The 21,555-nt window shown below is 45.9% G+C and overlaps 1 protein-coding gene across 5 annotated transcripts in view; it reads right to left on the reverse strand.

The window, feature by feature from the left end:
* The window catches only part of ADARB1 (adenosine deaminase RNA specific B1), a 129,481-nt gene that overhangs the window by 19,046 nt on the left and 88,880 nt on the right, over positions 1 to 21,555 (reverse strand). For all 5 annotated transcript variants that reach the window (XM_066370017.1, XM_066370018.1, XM_066370016.1 and 2 more), the window contains 6 exons: positions 15,490 to 15,564; positions 11,020 to 11,954; positions 7,181 to 7,295; positions 5,089 to 5,257; positions 4,303 to 4,451; positions 3,083 to 3,251 (listed from right to left, as the gene is read on the reverse strand). In XM_066370017.1, coding sequence (XP_066226114.1) covers positions 3,083 to 3,251; positions 4,303 to 4,451; positions 5,089 to 5,257; positions 7,181 to 7,295; positions 11,020 to 11,954; positions 15,490 to 15,517 — 1,565 coding nt within the window. In that variant the 5' untranslated portion in view covers positions 15,518 to 15,564. The remainder of the gene's footprint in view (positions 1 to 3,082; positions 3,252 to 4,302; positions 4,452 to 5,088; positions 5,258 to 7,180; positions 7,296 to 11,019; positions 11,955 to 15,489; positions 15,565 to 21,555) is intronic.

Raw genomic sequence — 21,555 nt, forward strand, 5'->3', positions numbered from 1 at the left:
CCATGCGACTGACACCATGCGGACTGCTTCCAGTTCTGACATTACAAAGAAAGTGGGACACCTGTCACTATACATTTGTCCAAGCCCACAGAGTGTACACTACATGTACACTGTGGGTTCTGGGTGATTATATGTCAGTGTGGGTTCATTGATTGTAATAAATGTCCCCTCTGGTGGGGGCTGGGGAACTGGGGGACGTTGTGCATGGGGGGGGGGTAGAGAACACTTATGAATCCCTGTACCTTTATCTTAATTTTGTTGTGAATCTAAAACTGGTCATTAAAAAAAAATCTTTAAAAATTATATAAGATGGTAATTTTGTATCATATGTTTTACCTCAATAAAAATAAATCAATGATGTTTGCCTACACCAGCAATAATTACACAGAATATATAGCAGATAATAAGATAATCATCACACTAACACAGAAGGTATACAGTTTTGGGAATTAACCTATTAAAAGCTGCCTAACATATATGTGAAAAATTATAAATGACATAAAGATAAAATATTAATTATAGAGAGAGCCTGACCGGTGGTGGTACAGCAGATAGAGCATCGATCTGGGACACTGAGGTCTGGGTTGAAACCCTGGGGTTGCTGGTTTGAGCATGGGCTTGCCAGCCTGAGTGAAGGAAGCTGGCTTATGCAAGGAGTCACTGGCTGGGCTTGAGCCTACCTCCCTCTTCCTAGTCAAGGCACAATATATGAAGCAATCAATGAACAACTAAAGTGAAGCAACTACAAGTTGATGTTTCTTGTCTCTTTCTTCCCTTTTTCTCTCTCTTCTTGTCTTTCTTCCCTTCCCTGCTCTCTCAAATCAATAAAATTATATATATATATGGAGAGAGATATAAAATATTCATGGATGAACTGATTTAACTTGATGTCATTCAACTTCAACCCATAATTTCAATGCAATTCCATGTGTAATCTCAGGAAGGTATCTGGAGATACTTGACAAGCTGATTCTAACATATGTACAAAAGAAGACAGGTTCATAAAAAGCTATCAAATTTAAAAAAAAAGAGTAAAGAATGACAGCCTTATTAAAATGCCAGAATAATAAAAACTACAAAACTTATGCAATTACGGCTAACTACAGACTAATATAGAATCAGGAGTCTAGAAACTGACCCATCCTTATGAGACAGCTCAATATTTGACAGTGGTGTCTTCACAGACCAGTGAGAAAACACAGAATATTCAATAGCTGGGGCTGGGAAAACTCACTGAATTAAAATAAAAAAGCTCAATTTTTACTTACAACACAAATGTATTAAAGGCCTAAATGTGAAAGTAAAATGATAAAAGTCTTAGAAAGAATACAGGAGAATATTTTTATGCCCTTAATTTGAGGAGGTATTTCTTAAATATGATTCTAAGAGTACAAATCACATGGTGAAAAATTAATAGATAAGGTTACATCAAGCTAGGGGTTTCTATTCAATAAAAGATGGCACAAAGTTAAGACGCATTTGGACTTAGAGAAGACACTGAATTGTCTCAACTGTTAAGTACTACAACTATTAAAGGGACTTTTGCAAATCAAGATGAAAGACAGATGGCCAGGATATAGACAGGGGTGCAGAGGAGCAGAGGAGCACACGGGTGGCCAAGGAGATGCTCAATCTTCCTTGTGAGAAGAGAAACATCAACTAAAACCACGAAATACCAGTTGGAAGCGTGGGGGGCTAATTTCACTATCTGCTGGTGCCAGCAGCTGGTGGGATCACCTGGGCACATGTGACAGGACTCTGTGACATCCTACACATGGATAACCCTGGATAGCTAAGCCTGCACCAAGCTGTGTTCACAGGATGCCAAGGCTCCCCCTGGGAAGGGAGCTTGAGGAAATCCACGCTCCCATCATGAAGGAACGGACAACACATGGCTGTGACTATGATGCAGAAGTACTGTAACCAGTGGGCTGTTTATTACAGCATCTTAGAGAGTCCCCCAAACACTGGGGTGGGTGAAAATTGAAGATGCAGAATGGGACATGCAGCACAATGCCATTTCTGTAAGCTAACAACATACATGTAAATACCCCCAAATGACACTAAGGTGTATCTTTCCAGGACACACACACACAGAAAGCATATGGAAAGGGGATACAAAGGGCAGGTAGTAAGTAGACACATCATGTGGGCACCTGTGCTGGGTGGAAGCGGGCCGGTGTAAGACTCCCTGACAAGACCCATCAGAGAAAGTCAAGACAAAAGGCCTGCAAGCAGCCAACAAGATGTGCACCACACGTGTGCCAGCTCTGACCGCCGTCGGAAGGGCAGTCAAGAGCCCACTCATGATGGGCCACAGAGAGCTCTGAAGGGGAGGAGGTTTTTATATTATATGCTTTCCTACCATTGAACATTTTGCCATCTGCCCATGTTACTTTTTTCAAATGAACATTTGTTAAAAGATAAAGAACTATGTAGCTGGACCAGCACCTGACAAAATGGGGTTTTCTAAAATCGAACTGGGATGCGGGGTCCTGCAAGAATAACACTGGTCAGGGGAAATCAAACTCAACGTGTGTTTGCAGCACCCTAACCTCGCTGGCCCACCAGCGGCGCTCCCGGTAGCACAACGTCTGTGATGAATGTCACATTATTTTTAATATATAAATCCTAATTACCCCAAATATGAACTGAATAGTGAATGTGACCATTACAGTTGCATCTATGATGAATGAGGAACCTCTTTGCTTCCTCTGGGAGCAGACTGTTTTAAAACGTCACAGTGAAACACACCAGCTCACCCCAGAAGCCCACACGTAAAAATAACAATGATGGGTGAGATGCTTGTTTTGAAGGACAGCAGGGGGCAGTCTGGAGCCTCCCTGGGAAAGGCCCACCTTCATCCCCTCGAAAGGTCTTGGAGCCCCTCTAGAGCCTCAGTCCCTCAAAGAATGTGGGGGAACACTGGAGTGAGGAACAAGACTAAACCCAACTGTTCTGAAAGCCAGCAGGGGTGACAGGTGCCGTGAGGAGGGTCGGGTACCCATGGGGGTGAGTGCCTGGGAACCGGCAGGGTGAGTCCGGCACAGTGGGGAGGGTCACGTGTCCCCGCAGGCCTTACCGCGCCATCTTGTCGCTGCAGGACATGGTAAGCAGCCTTTCCCCCTGCAGCACCCCGTCCCACGTCTGGATGCTCGCATTCGAGCGCACCGGGATTGTGCCCTCGCCAGACTCTATTTTTGTCCGCAGCTGTCCTCTGGCTTTGCGATTTGGATGTCTGTCTGCTGGTTCTAAGAGAGAAACGGGAGAAGGAAGCCATGGGTAGGAAACCATCTGTTTCACTCACTGAGAACCACATTTAACTGCACTCTAAAAATTGACAGTTTACGCTTATATGTGCACATGGTTATTCTCTACCTATAGGATACATGTACAGAATAAGTATACAAACTGGACAGGAAGGATATACTACAAATTCACAAAAGTGGCTTCCTTAAGGGTTAGGGGGAGAAGAGAGTTTCCATTTTAACCAAAACGATTGATTCCTTTGGTTAAAAAGGAACTGAAGCAAAGAGGGCAAAATGCTAACATTTGTTCATTCTAGATATCAGACATTTGGGTGTTTGTTGTATTTTCCCCTGTACTTTTAAATTTTCAAAAAGAAATCCACAGGGATGCAGACATAAGCCCACAGGAAGCACACACGATGTCCACAGTGACTGCTTCTGGGTCACATGAACATAGGTGATTTAAATTTTCTTTCTTATTCTAAAAACATTTAGCAATTTCCCCAAAGTGGGTATGTGTCGCTTTTACAATCAAGGAAAATAAGGCAATCAAATGTTCTATTTGGAATAAATAATGTTTAAGCTGGGGAGAAGAGAAGTGGACACAAATTCAGATAAAAAAAAAAAAAACTAACTCATGCAAAACAGGTAGAAAAATTATAATAGAAAGAGGCTTTCCTTTTTCATCCCTCTGCTCCTGGAATTTTAACCAAATACTCCAAAGTACACATTTATTAAGCTCCACTCCATCAGAAATATGGAAGAAGATGCACCTCTCTGATTTAGACATATATTATCTAAATTTAAGTGCTGAAAACAGTGTTGATCTGAAATCCTCACTCTATTCCAGTTAGTTTATCAGAATCAACATTTTCATTTGCTAAAAATTTCTAATTAATTTCTCATTGGAAAGTAAAACCGCATGCATTTATATCGTCCTCAGGTCCACATTCAAAGTTGACATCTGAAAAATGGAGATTCACTTAAGTTTATTCTTTTGTCTGTTACTTCATGACCATGGATTTCAAAACACTGTCAAGAAACCTGGTCCTACCTTCTAGGATTGGTTCATGTGGTGAGAAGATTCTGGCATCCCCGCAGGGAGAGGTGCTGATGTACAAATGGAATTGGACACTGTCCTTCAGCTTGAAGCCTCCCCGCTCGGACTTCTGGAAGATGGACTTTTTTTGATCGTCTTTGCTACTGAAAAAAAAGAAGTTGCAAAATAAACTTGAAAGCTGTGCGCAATGAGAAGTCAGTCTGTCCCAGCTCACTGGGATTTTCAAAGGCCCGTATTTTCAACGGGGCAAAGAGAAGCTTGAACTGGAACCTTATTGTACATGTTTATGATAATTCACACAGTTCCTGTCCACTCAACAATGGACTTGTCATCAAAATGTGAGTATTTCTCCCCTCCTTCTCATTCTGACTTCAAACAGAATGACTATTAGTAGAAATGGCTTTACAAATAAAAGAAGTTTCAATACATAATGGGCTGATTTCAGGCACAGTGACTAGAATAAAATGACCTGGCCGTAGAGTCCGACCGATATTGGACTACAGGAAACAAAGCACAGGGTCTGAGCACAGACTGGAACCTGCAACATTATTGTCCACATATGTGTACGCATGTGCATGCATCAATATGTTCATGCGTAATACATATGTGTGCTGTAATTTAGCCAACTCTGTTTGTAGCTTGAATATCTGGGAAAATGCAATCCAACCTCGCTGTTACTGGCAAAGTCACTATTTTGATAATTTTTCAGTTAAAGTTTTGCAGTGTTTTCTGATGGGGGAATACATTTTAAAAACAGCCTCCTTTACTTACTAGACTTACTTTAGGTAAAGCTCAAGCTGTGTATAAAGGAATCTAAGCAAGGACCTCCGAGATATGATTTCTGCATGGCAGTCATTCAAAGCAAGGCCACGGTCACTCATGTACTCGCCGTTAATACATTTTGTTCCTGTGGAAACACTTATCACTTTGGCATCTTTAACATCTGTGCCTGAAAAAGAAGAGAGACCATTCTTCTAAGTCACAGTCATGAGCCTACCTGTGCCTCATGGCCTGACACGCTTCCTCATTGAAGGAACCCTGTGAAAACTCAGCTCACAGTCACACCCCTACTGTCTACTCCCATCATGACTGCAGGCCTCCCAGAGGGCGAGCTTTAGGACACGCCTGGAAGTCAACTGTCCTCACTATTCAGTGTGAAGGTTCTAAACTTAAGGAAGTTATTTCCTCTGGAATGTAGCAGTCTCTCCTTGAACAATCCCATTGGATACAGATAGGAAGCACTAAAGAATAAGTGGTCTGGTTATTAATCTTGAAATTGAAATCAAAGCACTGAAGAGGAGATGAGAAGGGGACAGGAAGGAAAAAGAAGTCATTCACAGTGTGTTAGTTAAGGGTCCCTATCACTCTGTGCTGGAGTGACACCCTCAGCACCGGGAACCTCCAGCAGGGCGACTGCTCTGATGGTAAATTTGTCAACAGACCACATACCGCAGACATGCTGCAAAGACCCTGCACGTCACACAGTATAAACTGCACCACAAGCTACAGTGCAGTGTGTCACCCAGAGGTGGGCACTATAATTGGTCTACCAGTTAAGGCAGTCTCAATTCATTCCCCCATCCTTAAGGTACATCCTACCCTGCCTCCATATAACAGACCAGAAACTGAGGCACCAAAGGGTCAATAGCCTGCCTAAGGTCATTCAACGAGTGGAGGTCATCTTAGGTCAGTACCACGTGCTGTGGGCTGTGTAGTCCTGCCTGCAGGTGTACACCGCAGCTATGAGCAGTGTCCTGGGTGGGATTCATACGGACGTGCCAATGCCGCCATGAGGTCACCTGCCTCTTCTAAGGTTATGAGAAGAGCTGGATGACAGAGCCACCAGCCGCACCTTTGTGCCACTGAGGAGCCGCAGAGCCTGCCTAGGGAACTGCTGTATCAGCAGCTGAAATGCTCACCTTTCAGTTATGTAAACAGTATGAGTACAGAGGGGAGAGGGAGGAAAATACAGGCACCAAACATTGGAGAGAACCTTTACCACCCCTCAGATACAAGCTCAGCTGCGCCAAAGCATAGACATCAGAGCCGACACTTGCAATTCAAGTGTCATCACGCTTCTCTAGGATGTAGGGGGATCAACGCTGAGGACTACAGAATCAGTCATGTCCTGTCCCTAGTCAGACAGAGAACTACCTCGGGAGAGGAGGACAACACAGCCACCTGCACAAAGAACAGTTTTTCTCCTGGCTACCAGAGACAGATCCGCCGTTCCCAGCCCCTCGCTCCCCAGCTTCCTGCACACACTGTGGGTGCCACCAGAAGAGAGGGCCCCACATGACAGGAAGCGGGGGTCCTCTCTCCATGTCCCTGCCTGCCCCATCCCAGGTATCTGGGCACTGGTCAGCTTGTGGCTTCCTGTTTGTTGTTTTGAGTCACTCATGGAGATGCAGCATGAAGTCCCACAGGTAGAAAAGGACCAGTGGGGGTTCCTTCCGTGACTGGGAGCAGCTAGACAAACTTAATAGGGTTCCTGCTGCCCAAACCATGCTTTATACCCTACGGATTTTCAATTCTTGCTCAAGCTTCCTCTCTTCCCCATAAACATGGAAACTTACCCGGTAGCATGAACACAAACGGAAAAATCACGTACGTCCTACTTTCCAGTGGGGCAGGAATTCACAGTACTGCAGTTTCCTGAGCAGACCCAGACCACACATACAATTGTGGGAATCCAGTACTAACACAGGGTGCTTCTCCAAATGAAAGCAACTTAGGTTAAAAATATGAACATGTAGGAAAAAAAATGTTTGTAAGTGCAGTTCCCACATTTGCAGACAGCAGACATCCTAAAGAAGAAGAAAAAATTATTTTCCTGCTGGAGTTGGAGATTTTTATAGGGCAAGAGGTTTACCTGTTGTCATGACGATTCCAGCAAGAACCTTCCTACGGGCATGGGGGGAGGAGAAGTTGTCTGTCAGATCACCGAACTTATCCAGAACCAGGCGGGCCACAGCGTCAGCTAACACCTGAGGACCACAGAAAGGGTTAGGCACGTGCACCTGCCTGTGAATGCCAACACGAGCTCTCTCTTCAGGGTGATGGCACAGATGGCTTTTATTCTGGCAAACAAGTGTGTGCATGTGTGTGTGTGTTCCCTCCAAAACACTCCTTGGAAGCACACATCCAAGGAGCAAGTGAGACCATGGTTGGACTTTTTCAGCAGGGTCTCAAGGAAAGACATCCCAGAGCCCAGCCGTGTGAGTGCCCGAGCTCATGCATGTGAGGCAGGCCCCACTGTCCCTCTGCTTCTCACAACACACACAATGAGGACACCAAGGCTCAGGGAGGTTACAGTGCCTTCCTGGGGTCACCTGCCTCCCATGTCCAGCTCAGGCTGGCCGGGCCGGGAGCATGCCCTTGGGTGTACCACCCAATGCTATGGGCAGGAGAAAGCAGTTGGAAACATGATCAAATTAAAGAATCATAAGCATTGCACAGCACCTCTCTCTCTAAGGTGCCCACCCATCAGATGTCTCAGTGATTTCAGCTTCTAAAACAAGTCACCCTGGCTCAGTCCCTCTCAGAATCCAGCACTGATCAGAGTCTGGAGGGCAGTTATCACTTAGATCGAGTGACAGCAAAATCAGCTCAAGGAAAGGTGTTCAGTGATGCTGAACACTTCAATTGCTACGTGACCAGATACGACAGTACTTGTCCTACAGGGAGTGCTTCTTAGAAGCAAACATGTCTGTTAGATTTGGGCCATGTCTTATTTTTATAGCTCATCATTTATCGTGGATAAAGTGAACCCACAGTTCTGGGAAATGGTGCCTAATGTGTGTGTGTGTGTGTCTCTGTGTGTGTGTGTGTGTGTAAAGAGCCACAATGGGCCTACATCTCCCCCAATGTCACACTTGTCTTGACAATGAAATAGCCAAATCTAATGTCCCCAGGTGGCTCTTAATAAAATACACCTCAAATGAATAGAGAAGTCACTCATCCTAACTGATGACTTATTTGGAAAAAGCACAGTTGTCAGGCACTTTTCCTCCCGTCACTGTACCAGCAAATTCCAGTGAGCCCCAGGGGACAGTGCTCAAGACTAGCCATGTGGAGAGACGGCACAAGGTCCAGGCGGGGCCCGCGAGCCTCACTTGGAACCTTGGCAGAAGCATTGATACTACAGATGTGAGCAGAGGGACGGGAGTCTCAGACCACAGACAAAAAGATGTTCAACCACACAATGGCGAGGGTACCACAGATAAAGAAAAACACATTCCAACTTACATAGAAGGAAAAAATAATGAGGTTAAGGACAGCCAGAGGAGATACAAGTTTCATTTTATACAAGGTTAGGTGTACCTGCACATTTTTCAGAAAAAAAGCACAGGAATTTCACTACAATTCAGACGCTTGGATGGAGGTCAAGCATTCTTGTGCTTACTCACCTGTTTGCTGCTGGCATTTGCACACATGAGTAGTTCTTCCATCCCCTTAAAGCAGTTACTACCTCATTCTCTATGGGTAATGAAGCACCCTGCCCTCTAAACATGGGGGCGGATATAATGACAAAGTCACGCTCTTCAACATCAAGCTCACAGCGCCACAAACCCTGTGGCGCCATCTCCTGCAGCAACCCTGGGGGGTGGGGGGAGGCGCTGAGGCTTGGCTAGGCCACACTGACAACATTCACGGTTGGCAGGGTGTTTCACACTCATCACGAGGGCAATGTCACCTGGCTTTTAAACTCTCTAGTGCCACAATGAACACCATGAAGGCAAGGAACCACAAGACCAGAGATGTTTGACCCAAGTCCTGCCTGGGCTACTCTCGGGAAACATAAGGACTTAAACTCACTCTAGATGTAATACCTGAGACTGCAGGAGAAAGACAACGGAGCCCAGAAACAAGGGCTGGGCTGATTCTGCGAAGCTGCCCCCAGGTCCTCCAGCAAAGCCTGACGACTGCAGTTCTGGGTGTCTCGGGGAGACACTAGGTTGCTACTGTTAGCAGAGACCAGGGAACAGGTACAGCTCCACTCCCCCAGGCCGCACTAGCCAGGGACCACAGAGGCCCAGTAACTATTGTTTAGCACCTGCAGGACATGGGGCAAGAGGGATGGCCCCAGCCCACCACACCCCTCCCTGTAGGATTCCCAGACACCATTCTCCAAAAAGGCTGCACAGGCCCAGCCCTCCCAGGCCAGGGGCTCTTGTCACTGCTCCACTGAGCCTGGCCTGGGAACACGGGTTACAGTACACATGCATGTGCACGCACATGCACATGCACACATACACACACCCTTCTCTCTCCGGTGTCTCCCGACTACACTGCAAAACCTGGCATCTGGGAGGCAGAGAATTCAGGATGACTTCCAGTCTCTCACATACGACCCTGCTCAGTTCAGGGAAGACAGGTCCAGTCAAATGCGGTTTTAAACTAAGGCTGAAATAGTTTAGCAAACAGTAATTCTGAAAATAAAAAAATCATTCAGGAACTAGTGCCACTGATTTGTGAAACTATAAATGGACTAATAGCAAGAGATTAATATGGAAAGCAATTATTTGGTTCATGAAAAAAATCAATACAATGCTTTGAGCATGTGACTTTGTACTGAGGCTGTATTTGGTTGCTTTAGGCAAAAGAAAATAAATTTCCTTCTTTTAAAATGGAGGCCCTTGGTCATCTCAGAGAACAACTGCACACAGGTTAACTGTAACTGGTTCAAAGGCAAAAGAGAAGCTGACACTCTCGGTCCTTCTAAGAGAAGTCAGGCCTCCCTAGCTCTCAGTATGGTGTCCTCCATTTTTTCTGATTAAACTGTATATTTATCTTCAAATTGAACAACACTTTGACAGGAAAGAATAAACAGAGAAAGAGAGTTGGGTTTTTTCCATAAAAGACTGATTTTTACAATATACCAGAGAATTTTGGATTTCTAAGAAAAAAAGCAATAATCAGAGTTGTAGAATCTGGAGATGACACTAAGTGCTATTTCTCCTTCAGTCTTCCCCCTTCATAAAGCTGATCTGAGACCCTTTGAACGTTTCCCTCTGTTCACTCTGACTTAGGGGAATTGCTGGGTCCATCCAAGACCAAACAGAAGAGTGACCGCCCACTCTGGCCAGGTGGCAGAAGGGCTCCTACATGAATCCCAAGTAGGGAATTCCAGGTGCAGAGTTACCCAGATGCCTGGTGGACCTTGGAGCACTTGCTTAAGGGTTCCCCAGACCCCTTTCCCTTCTGACAGGTGCTCCCCACTGCTGTGGGCTCAGGAATGCAGCTGCCAGCCAGGCCCACTGGGACCCAGAGCCCTGGCACCCTTGGGTTTCAGCAGCTCACTGGCCAGAGTCACTCTTCTTGTACCCACAGTCCCAGTGGGACTTAGGACAACACCCTGAGCTGAGGCAGGTTCTGGTGTCCGGCTTCCTCCCTTCCTCATCAAAAGTTGCTACGGGATGAGGACACCCCTGCAGGGACAGCTACCTGGGGAGAGGACTGTGGAGTATCTTTGGGGGTGAGGCGCAGCATGGAGAGGGCTGGGAACACTGCTCTGGTACCCCCACCCAGTGCTGTGACAGCCTTGGGCTCCCTAGGGACCGTCTGGCCAGCGCCATCTAGGAAAGGCTGCCTGGCAGCCACACTTACTGGTAACTGTGGTGAGGACAGGGTGACATTAGAGAGAAAGTCAACAGTGATCATGAAAGCAAGTCTTGTCTAAAAGCATAATCAAGGCATAACCCTCCTCACCTGGGGTAAGTGCAACTGGAGGCCCTCGCTGAGGATAGGCTGGCGAGATGGCGTCTGATCCAAGTGCAAATGAAAAATAGTGGCCAGGGCAGACTGTGCAGCCCGGGCCTTGGCGAGCTTTTTGTTCCTTCCCGAGCCTTCGAAGAACTGACCATCTACGACCACAGACATGACAAAGTTCTTGGCGTGGCTCTCCCCGCTCTCAGAGAGAAAGTCGTATTTCAGACCCGGGCGCAACTCATTCAGGATCATCACAGGGTTCTTTCCGCTGGGCGGTGGGAATGGTGGGAGGATGGGAAGGGGAGGCTGGACAAGGCTGGTGGGCACCGGGGACGCTGACAAGCTGAGGTCCCCGCTAGAGCTGAAGGAGTCGTCGCCGTTGAAGCCCATGTAAAATGGCACTTCCGACCTGTCCGGTGTCTCAAAGCCGTTGAAGAGGGTGTCGGGGAAGTCAGCCTGGTCGGACGTGAAGTCCGTGTTGGCAGACAGGCTCCTCCCCATGGCCAGGTGGGCCTCGGACGCATTGGGGAACTGGACGAATGAGCGCAAGGCCTTCTCGGCCGCGTGCAGCTTGGCCTTCTTCTTCGTGGGGCCAGAGCCCTCGAACACTTGTCCATTCACTTCGACGGACATGACGAAGAGAGGCGCGTGCACGGGCCCCGTCTGGGACAGCAGTGTGTATTGCAGGCCGGGCTTGATCTCGTTCAGCTGCATCAGCGCATTCTTGGGCAGGGCTGGCCCCGGTGCCCTCCTCCTCTTCTTCAGCCGGAACTTGGCATGCCCATTGCTGCCCTCATCCAGGGGCCGCTTCCTGCCAACGATGCTGCCACCCCCGTTGGGGAGCAGGTAGTTATCGACCAGCCCCAGAGCACTGCCGTCCCCGGGGGGCCCGTGGTCCACACTGCAGCTGTCCTTAGCCTCTGTGCTGCTGCAACCTGTGGTGCCCAGAAAGAGCAACTTACAACGCCTTCGTTGCAGGATCTTGTAAATGCAAAATTTATAGATTCCTTTATCTCTCTTTGTAACTGGGTAAGTGCTGTGTGTTCTACCCGACTCCCTGTCACACACTGGAGGGACTGAGCCTCTCACCAACAACTCAGGGCCTCCCTGAAGTGGGTCATTGGACAGTTTGCTGAATAATGGCTCTTATTATTTCTATTTAGTATCACCACTGCTCTGGCATTAAAAGGTGAATTTTGAAATAATTCTCATGAGAATATTCTGAAGCATCAAAGTGTGAGATGATAAATTTGTCCAGAAGACCTCACATTGATAAGCCTAATGTCAGTATTGACAAATGTCAACTACTTTGGCATTTTCCCCTCTTCGGTGGCACTGACTGTCCCAGGGCTTTGACTGCAGCACCTCTCAGAAGAGGTCACATATTTTAAAGCAGCATTTACAGGCTGACTGGTTCTCTGGGTTCAAAATATTCAATCAATTTGTACAGCTTTTTATTTAGTCCACGAATCAATCTTAAAAATCTGCTTATGTAATTATGGCTTTTTAGAAATGATTTTTGGAGATCACAGCTTCACTTCTAATATTCATTTAAAATTTTTTGACTACATATGGGGGTCGATGTACTTCTGAATCTTAATACATTTCATGATAGAAAAAATATGGAATAAGACATAAAATTGAAGCTGCAGGCAGGCTACAATTTCCTAACTAAAGCTGAAAACTTTGTCTTTAAAAAAAATTTGATGAATTTAAAAAATAACTTGGTTATTCTATTAAAGGTAGTTTATATTTATAATTAATAAAGATAATTTTAGGACTCTATTTCATGGCAAAATGATTTTAATTTCAAAAAGGAGAACGAAAGAGCATTTACGCTTCCCTTTATCAAGCTTTCTAAAAAAGAGAACCAGAAAGAGTTCCTCATTTTCCTGGCCCATTTCCACAGACTGACACATGAAGCGCAGGAGCAATGATCACTGGGTGACAGGATGTTGATGTCACCGTATTTAAAGATCTACTGCTAGCTAGCTTTTGAAAATCAACACTAATAAATAGTTTAAGCAACCAAAATACTTTTTTGCAATGTAAACCCATTTACAGGTGCCCAGTACAGGTGGCCTGGTCTATTTTAACAATATAATATAAAAGCAGACTCTCTTCATATTAAGCAAACTTAATCAGCTCTACTCATGGGAGGGCTTAACGTGACAGATAGTCCGGGTCCCTGGCTGCCAGCACCACTGTGCACGTCCTTGCATTTCCCAGGCTGTCAGCATTCAGCCAGGATGTAAAGAACGACCCTGGTTTAAGCTCACCCCATGGGAGAACCCACTGTCCTGCAGCCGAGATTACAGACAGGTACACTTTCTCTACCGACTGTACCTCTCCCAGGCCCTGACACACACACCACTTCTCCCAGTTGACAAAGCTGACGGAATAGGCACTAAATTTTCATTTATAACATCCTCCAGCAAAAGCTCGATAGGTTACTCCTTTCGGTGCTCAGAGGGAACAAAAGGTGAAAAGGGTAAAGCAAGACAGGTTAGATGGCCAAGCAGCAAGGGTGTCACACAGATGACCCTGGCATACTAGTGTTCCTGCGGAACAAAACTAGCGATACACTCAGGTCATCATGAATACACTCTGAAATGCATTTAATCAAACATTTATAACCTCCCACAACCAAATGCTTTCCTTTACGAAATAAAAACAAACAGTACTGGTTTGACAATCTTGAGAGTATAGGAAAAATATGCTTTCTATAATAGTTCACATCAACTCTAAGTTGTTATTTACTTCACAAGCACTGAAATACTACATATTCTGTCTTATTTAAAATGCTACTATGTAAAGAGAGAATACTAGATTGGAGGAAGACACCCCCCACCATCACAACTCTTCTTAGTCACCTTCTCTTTACGTGTCATCTACTTTGTCTCATAAATGTGACTATTAATCAAGACGACACTTTCTGTTGCTTTAGAAATGACAGAGGATACAGGACTGGCATTGCTAAGCTTCAGCCCTTGAACCAGCAGTTTATCTTTTCAGAAAAATTATTCAGAAGGATTCTTTATTTAAAAGTAAGCACAGGATCCATCTGGGGATAGATATAGAATCTAAACTCTGTGATGTTTTCACCCAAACCAGATGACCACCACCGTGGTCATCGGTCCCTCCAAAAAGGAGGCTGGAGCACTGGCACACACACTCTTCATAGGGAATAGCGCACGGGCACAACTGGAGATGGCGAGTGGAACCGACTAGTAAAAACATTCAGCTGGTTCTAAAAGGACCTCAGGGGTAGGCTCTGCTGGGGGTGTCGACCTGAAGAAAGCCTCCACCAGGCAGCCAGAGGAAGGGCACAGTGCCATGTGCTTTGCAAACAGCAAATGGTCAGTTGCTTATGCTGGCGTCCATCCCACAGGGACTAACTTCAGCCAGAGAGAGCGTCTACTGTGCGGTTCGTATAACCAAGACCCAGCCCACCCCGTATCACCCACAACCAGTCTCACGGAGCAGCCTGCCTGTGAGGCAGGGTGTTCTGCCGCGTGAGCATCTGGCTTATCTGCATAGACACGCCGACGCCAAGGCCTCAGCTGGTCAGTTTGGGTGAGGTCACAGAGAAATGTGCTGAACTGAGCTCTGGTCACTGATGACCACTCTCAGTAAAATGTCACTTGTCATTTAGACCTGCACATTTTTCTTGGGAGCAACTGAACACAGACAAGAATGTAAATATATATGTATTAGAAAAAAAATATCTTGTTGCAATTTCCCTACTAAAAGCTTCCAACTTGCGTGGGAACATTTGAGCCTTAGTTAAATGCACTGCCCTCTGGGATTAAAGGTAAAACAGAGAGAAGTATGTTCGCTGCGCTTCTCATAGAGAACACTGCTGAGAGGGGAGCTGGCATGGCCTGAGCCCTTCTACCCTTCCCTGCCCCCCCACCGCAGAGGGCACAGTGTGGAAAGGAGAAGGCCCCCGAGGCGCTTCGGGCCACACTGGTCCTAAAGCTCATTACAGTCTGGAAACTTAAGATCAGCAGATTCATGTGAACACTTTCCATCAGAACACAGGAGGATCCACTGTATTTGTACAGAAAGACATATGTACTGTTATTTCAAATGGTCAGGTAGTTACGTCCACCTCAGATGTTCTCCTCGATCCGCCCAGATGGAGATCTGCCCATGTGGCATCACGACACCTGGGCTGTGACCCAGCACGAGGCACGTGCTTCGGCAGCACCACGCCCGGAGGCTCGCTCTCCTTCCGCACAAGTGCATCACACCCAGGACAACAACCAGGAGGGCAAACCCACACACCAGCTGGAAGGGAGATACCCGTGGTAAATAGACACCGTATCAAAAACTAAACACACCACTTGTAGCCTGTAGGATAGGGAGAGCATTTCCCCCAAACTGGCCTCGTGAAATCAAGTTCCAGAAACACTAAGCCTAGTGGAAACCAGCTACTCGATACTACATGGTAGGCCTCAGTCTTACTCAGGTTTTCTTCCTCTTCTAGATCCATGGCAAAATACTTTGGAAGGTTTCTTGACTGGCGGAGACTGTTTCTGTCTGAAAGACAGCAAGAAAATCACATTTAGTGTGCCTATCCTATGGGAAACACGAGGTAAGTCTCTTCTGCAGAAACAATGCCAACGTGATTATCAATTAAAGAAAAAACCCCATGGCACAAGGACGCCATCAGGACAGAATGTACGGAAACTCCCCCTCTTCAGCACAGTTCACCGCAGGACCCCGAGGATTCTACTGGAGGGAGTGGTGGCAGAGGTGGGGAGGGGTCCCAGCAAGGAAGATCTGGGGCCACTCTGAGGAGAGTGGCCTTGATTCCAGGGGTGGGGGCCAGAAAAGGTGAGAGTGTTTATGTCTTGGAGAGATCTCTCCCATAGGAGGGACTGAAGATGCACTACATGGTGACAGATGACCATGGAGCCCAAATAGGACTCCACCCTGTTAAGATCTCTGCTCTGGCAGACATCTGGCTTGGGCTACAAAGTAAAGCTAAAAGGAAGAACAGGCACCCACAGTTCATGACACTACTCCTTTCTCATCTTGAGTCGCATCTCACGGGGGTGAATCTAAAAAACATGGCATTATTAAAATATGATCGAATTCCTTAGCCATCTATAACATTGTTTTGTTGGCAGGAGAAACCACAGGAAATCCTCAAAGAACAATTACTCCGATTATCTAATTATTAACCAATTTAAGGAGTTTCTTCTTCCTACATTGTATGGCTACACTAAAAAATGTTACTAACACACAACTTGTAACAAAAGATCCCATCAAATTGTAACTGAGGAAAAAGGTTTGCAAAGTTTATAACCACATGTTGCTTTACATACAAATAAAATTGATACTATAAATCGCTACAAGGCAAAGTCATTACATTACATTTAGGAAAATAGTGACTAAAACATGCCAAAGCATGCATATATCTTATAAGCATCTCTCACACCAATTATCTAATAAATATATGTAGTTTCCATGAGAACTAGTTGTTAGTAATGTTGAATCTCACTGTATATCTGGTAAATTTTTTGCTAAAAGTTAAATGAGCTTTTAAAAGTCAAATCCTTTTGCTAAAAGTTAAAGGATTTAGAATCCTTTATTCAGGAGAGTGTTCAAGATAGTTTTAAAAACATTATTACTTTATATTCATTAATTACTTCTAGATATTTTTTTCTGGAAACCTATTCTTTATATAAAGCACAGTGCAGGACACGACAAGAACTTGAAATGAATCAGACAGATCCTGAATAGAGAAATTCAAATATAAATACCATCTGGATAGCTGACTATATTTAGGAATTCTTTGTAACATTTTAAGTGTGGAAATAGTACTTATCTTTTAGCAATACTGAAGTATTTATAGATAAAATGATAATATCTGGGACTTATTATAAAATTACCCAGCACAGTGGGGAAAGAGGAGATGGTGTATAGTTGGAACTGAGGGGCTGTTGCTGGTCATTGCTCAGGCTGGCTGATGGGCAGGGGGACTCATATGGAAAGTTTTAATAAGAAGTAATTTCCTTGAGGTCTAAAATGGGAGGCAAGACGTGGCAGGGATGCAAGACCACTGCACACACTTGGCAAGATGCAGGTGCTGTGACGGCCTCTGGCTACAGGCTCAGGTCGGAAGACGGGCACACGGTGGTGAAACTAAGCCTGCACAAGAGGCAGTCACACACACCACAAAGACAGGAGACGGTGTACAGAAAAACACACTTGTGTGAGAAGAGCACTCACAAGCACTTCAAAGAAACCCCACCTATCAATTCTGGAAACAGCGCACAACTAACCATCCGAAGCGCTCTGTTCTTTTCACTGACCCTGGTTTAGAAACAGGCAGCAGGGACTTGCGCAGTGCTGTATGGAGCAGACCTCTTTCCCCTTTCCTCCCCTCAGTACAACTGAAAACCTCACACTGCACACAGAGCAACTAAGAATCCAGAGCTGGACAGACCTGCTGGGGCCCCGAGGGACGACATGGCATGGGTCCCCTGGTCTTCTGTTTGTCATCATCACAGACTTGAAGCTGAAGAAGCCAGCAACTTGGAAATGCCAGTGGGCACAGACCAAAAACAAATGCTGCTTTCTCTGACAAAGGGCCGGGATAGGTCCTTCCCTGAAGGCCAGGAAGTGACAGATGGAACAGCCCTACTCCAGCCAGACCCCACCCTCCCACCCAGCAAGGACATGGGCGGGGGGGGGGGGGGGGGGAGCCTCGACTCCCCTTTCCACCCACCCTGCAATGCAGAGTCAGGTAGAAAGTATGGGGAGGCGGGATCTCCATTGACAGCTGTAATGGGGTAGTGAGGTGTCCATCCCCACCCCACTGGCGTGTCACAGGAGGCCCAATGGAGTCAGGACTTTCGCCCCCCAACCCAGCAGTGTCAGTGGAGCCAGGGAGGGGCAGCAGAAGCCCAGAGAGGGACCTGAGGCGGCATCCCTTTTCCCTAACAGAGCCACATGAGTGAAAGTCAGGTGACACAAAGGATTCAATGAGATTTACAGTCTTGTAATGTATTACGTCCAGGTTTCAATAAAAAATCATTCATCTGTAAAGTAGTACAACCACTATGGAGGAAAGTATGGTGGTTCCTCAAAAAACTGCAAATAGAACTACCTTATGACCCAGCAATCCCTCTACTGGGTATATACCCCAAAACCTCAGAATCATTGATACGTGAAGACACATGTAGCCCCATGTTCATAGCAGCACTGTTCACAGTGGCCAAGACATGGAAACAACCAAAAAGCCCTTCAATAGAAGATTGGATAAAGAAGATGTGGCACATATACACTATGGAATACTACTCAGCCATAAGAAATGATGACATTAGATCATTTATAGCAAAATGGTGGGATCTTGATAACATTATACGGAGTGAAATAAGTAAATCAGAAAAAAACAAGAACTACATGATTCCATACATTGGTGGAAGACTAAGAGACATGGACAAGAGTGTGGTGGTTACCAGGGGTGGGGGGAGGGAGGACGCAGGAGGGAGGGAGGGAGAGATTTAGGGGGAGGGGGAGGGGCACAGAGAAAACTAGATAGAGGGTGACAGAGGACAATCTGACTCTGGGCAAGGGGTATGCAACATAATTTAATGAGAAGATAACCTAGACATGTTTTCTTTGAATATATGTACCCTGAATTATTAATGTCATCCCATTAACATTAATAAAAATTTATTAAAAAAAAAAAATCATTCATCATACCAACAGCTAGGACGATCTCAAACCGAATGAAAGAAGACAGTCAATAGACACCAACCCAGAGACGTCAGCACTGTCTGAGAGAGGTTTTCTTTCTTTTTTTTTTCATTTTTCTGAAGCTGGAAACAGGGAGAGACAGTCAGACAGACTCCCGCATGCGCCCGACCGGGATCCACCCGGCACGCCCACCAGGGGCGACACTCTGCCCACCAGGGGGCGATGCTATGCCCATCCTGGGCGTCGCCATGTTGCGACCAGGGCCACTCTAGCGCCTGAGGCAGAGGCCACAGAGCCATCCCCAGCGCCCGGGCCATCTTTGCTCCAATGGAGCCTTGGCTGCGGGAGGGGAAGAGAGAGACAGAGAGGAAAGCGCGGCGGAGGGGTGGAGAAGCAAATGGGCGCTTCTCCTGTGTGCCCTGGCCGGGAATCGAACCCGGGTCCTCCGCACGCTAGGCCGACGCTCTACCGCTGAGCCAACCGGCCAGGGCCCTGAGAGAGGTTTTAAAGCAGCCATCATAAAGTGGGGGGAATCAGTCTCACTGATCTCAATACTCATAGGGCAGCCTTAGTCATCAAGACAGCACAGTATTGTGAAGGACACACAAACAGACCACGTGGAACAGAAGGAGCCAGAGCCAGGCCCACATGTGCCCGGCTAATGGCCAACGAGGCTGGAAAGCAGTTCATGGAGTAGGGGTGCCTGGCAACAACCAGAGCTGCAGCCACAAGGCACCAAGTCTCACGCCGACATAAAAATGTACACAGGATAGACCAGGGGCTCTGTGTGAAACTTAAAATTATAAAACTAGAACAGTCATAGGGCCTAGGGCCAGGCTGAGCTTACCCAGGCTGACGAGACACCAAAAGCACAATCTGTAATATAAGTTGGATTTTTTAATAAACTGAACTTCATTGAAACGAAACATTTTTGCTTTGCTACTGAGTCTATTAATAAGATGAAAAGACAAGCTAAGACTAGAAGAAAATATATAAAAACCACACTTGGAACACACAAGAAATTCTCAAAACTCAAAAATAAGACAAACTTTCCAATTAGAGAATGGGCAAAAGACAAGAAGAGACATTTCACTGAAGAGGATATTCAGATAGAAGAAAAACACATGAAAAAATGTTCAATATCATCAGCCATCAGGGACTTTCAACTTAAATCCACTTGAGACTCCACTGTACATCTATGAGAATGGCCAAGATAAAACTGTGACAACTGCAAACGCTGGTGAGGAAGCAGAGACACCAGGTCTCTCCCCTGTCACTGATGGAGATAGTATGGCCTCTCCGGGGAACAGGTTAGTCGTTTCTTTAAAACAAAACACAGGCATTTATCCCAGAGAAATGAAGACTTACATTAGTATAAAAAATATATACAAATGTTTACCAGTAACTTCATTCATAATAGCCCCAAATTGGAAACAACTCAGATGCCCTTCAACAGGTGAGTGGGTAACTGGACCACGGCACATCCACACCAAGGAATACTATGCAGCAATGAAAAACGACTCAACTACTGACACGTGCAGTGACCTGGATGCATCTGAGAATTAGGTTGAGGGAAAAAAGGCTATCCTAGTGTCACCTACTGCATGGTCCATTTATATAGCGTTCCTGAAATGAGAAAATTGTTGAAATGGAGAACAGATCAGTAGCTTCCAGGTATCGGGAGGGTGAGGGTAGGTATGATTATTAAAAGCACATAGGAGCAATCTGGTGGCAACAGAATGTTCTGGATCCTGACTATATCTGGGTCAACATCCTGATTGTGACAGAACATTGTGACATGGTCCTCTCTGTATTATTTCTTACGGCTACATCTGAATCTACACCATCTCCAAATAAAAAGTTTAATCAGAAGTAGACAGAAGGCACAAATATTTAACAATTCATCAGCGATGGTTGTGCTGGGTGGGCAGGCTTGCAGAAGGTCCAGGATGAGGAAGAACCTACTACCAGTGATGAGGACAATGAATCTGAGCCACGGAAGGAGTCCAGCCCTAAAGGAGCTTGCCTGATTTGTAGAGCGCCTTGTTTTCCTGCACTTACATATTAAAATTCTTAAAAAGGACATGGAAATGTCTCACAGTAGAAAATAACCAGGCTGTGTGGGATGGGGGTGGGGGGAGGAGTCGTGTGTATTTAGAAGCCAGAAAGCTCTTGCTGAGCAGGAGCCAACATTTCCATTTCCTACAAATGCCAACTCTAGTACCAAAGGTTATAAAATAAAACAAAATGGCAAGTGCAAGCATTTTAGAGCATTTCACATAACCATTTTTCTTTCACTGAAAGCACTTCTTATTGCCTGAACTATAAACAAATAAGAGTTAAAACCCCATCAAAAATCCCACATGGGGCCTGACCTGTGGTGGCGCAGTGGATAAAGCGTCGACCTGGAAATGCTGAGGTCGCCGGTTCAAAACCCTGGGCTTGCCTGGTCAAGGCACATATGGGAGTTGATGCTTCCAGCTCTTCCCTCCCCTTCTCTCTCTCTGTCTCTCCTCTCTCTCTCTCTGTCTCTCCTCTCTCTCTCTGTCTCTGTCTCTCTCTCTCTCTCTGTCTCTCCCTCTCCTCTCTAAAAAAAATGAATTAAAAAAAAAGAAATTAAAAAAAAATCCCACATGGAACAAAATTCTAGGAGTGACCAATCTAGGAGAAGCTTTATTTGGTAGCAGTATTCAAACTATCTGTTCACTTTTCAGGATGCTCATAAAACAGGAAGAAGTCAGTTAAACTTGGGGGGCAGCAGGCCCTGGCTGGTTGGCTCAGTGGTAGAGCATTGGCCCAGCATGTGGATGTCCGGGGTTC

This window comes from Saccopteryx leptura, chromosome 2, assembly GCF_036850995.1.
Source record: "Saccopteryx leptura isolate mSacLep1 chromosome 2, mSacLep1_pri_phased_curated, whole genome shotgun sequence".
NCBI lineage: Eukaryota > Metazoa > Chordata > Mammalia > Chiroptera > Emballonuridae > Saccopteryx > Saccopteryx leptura.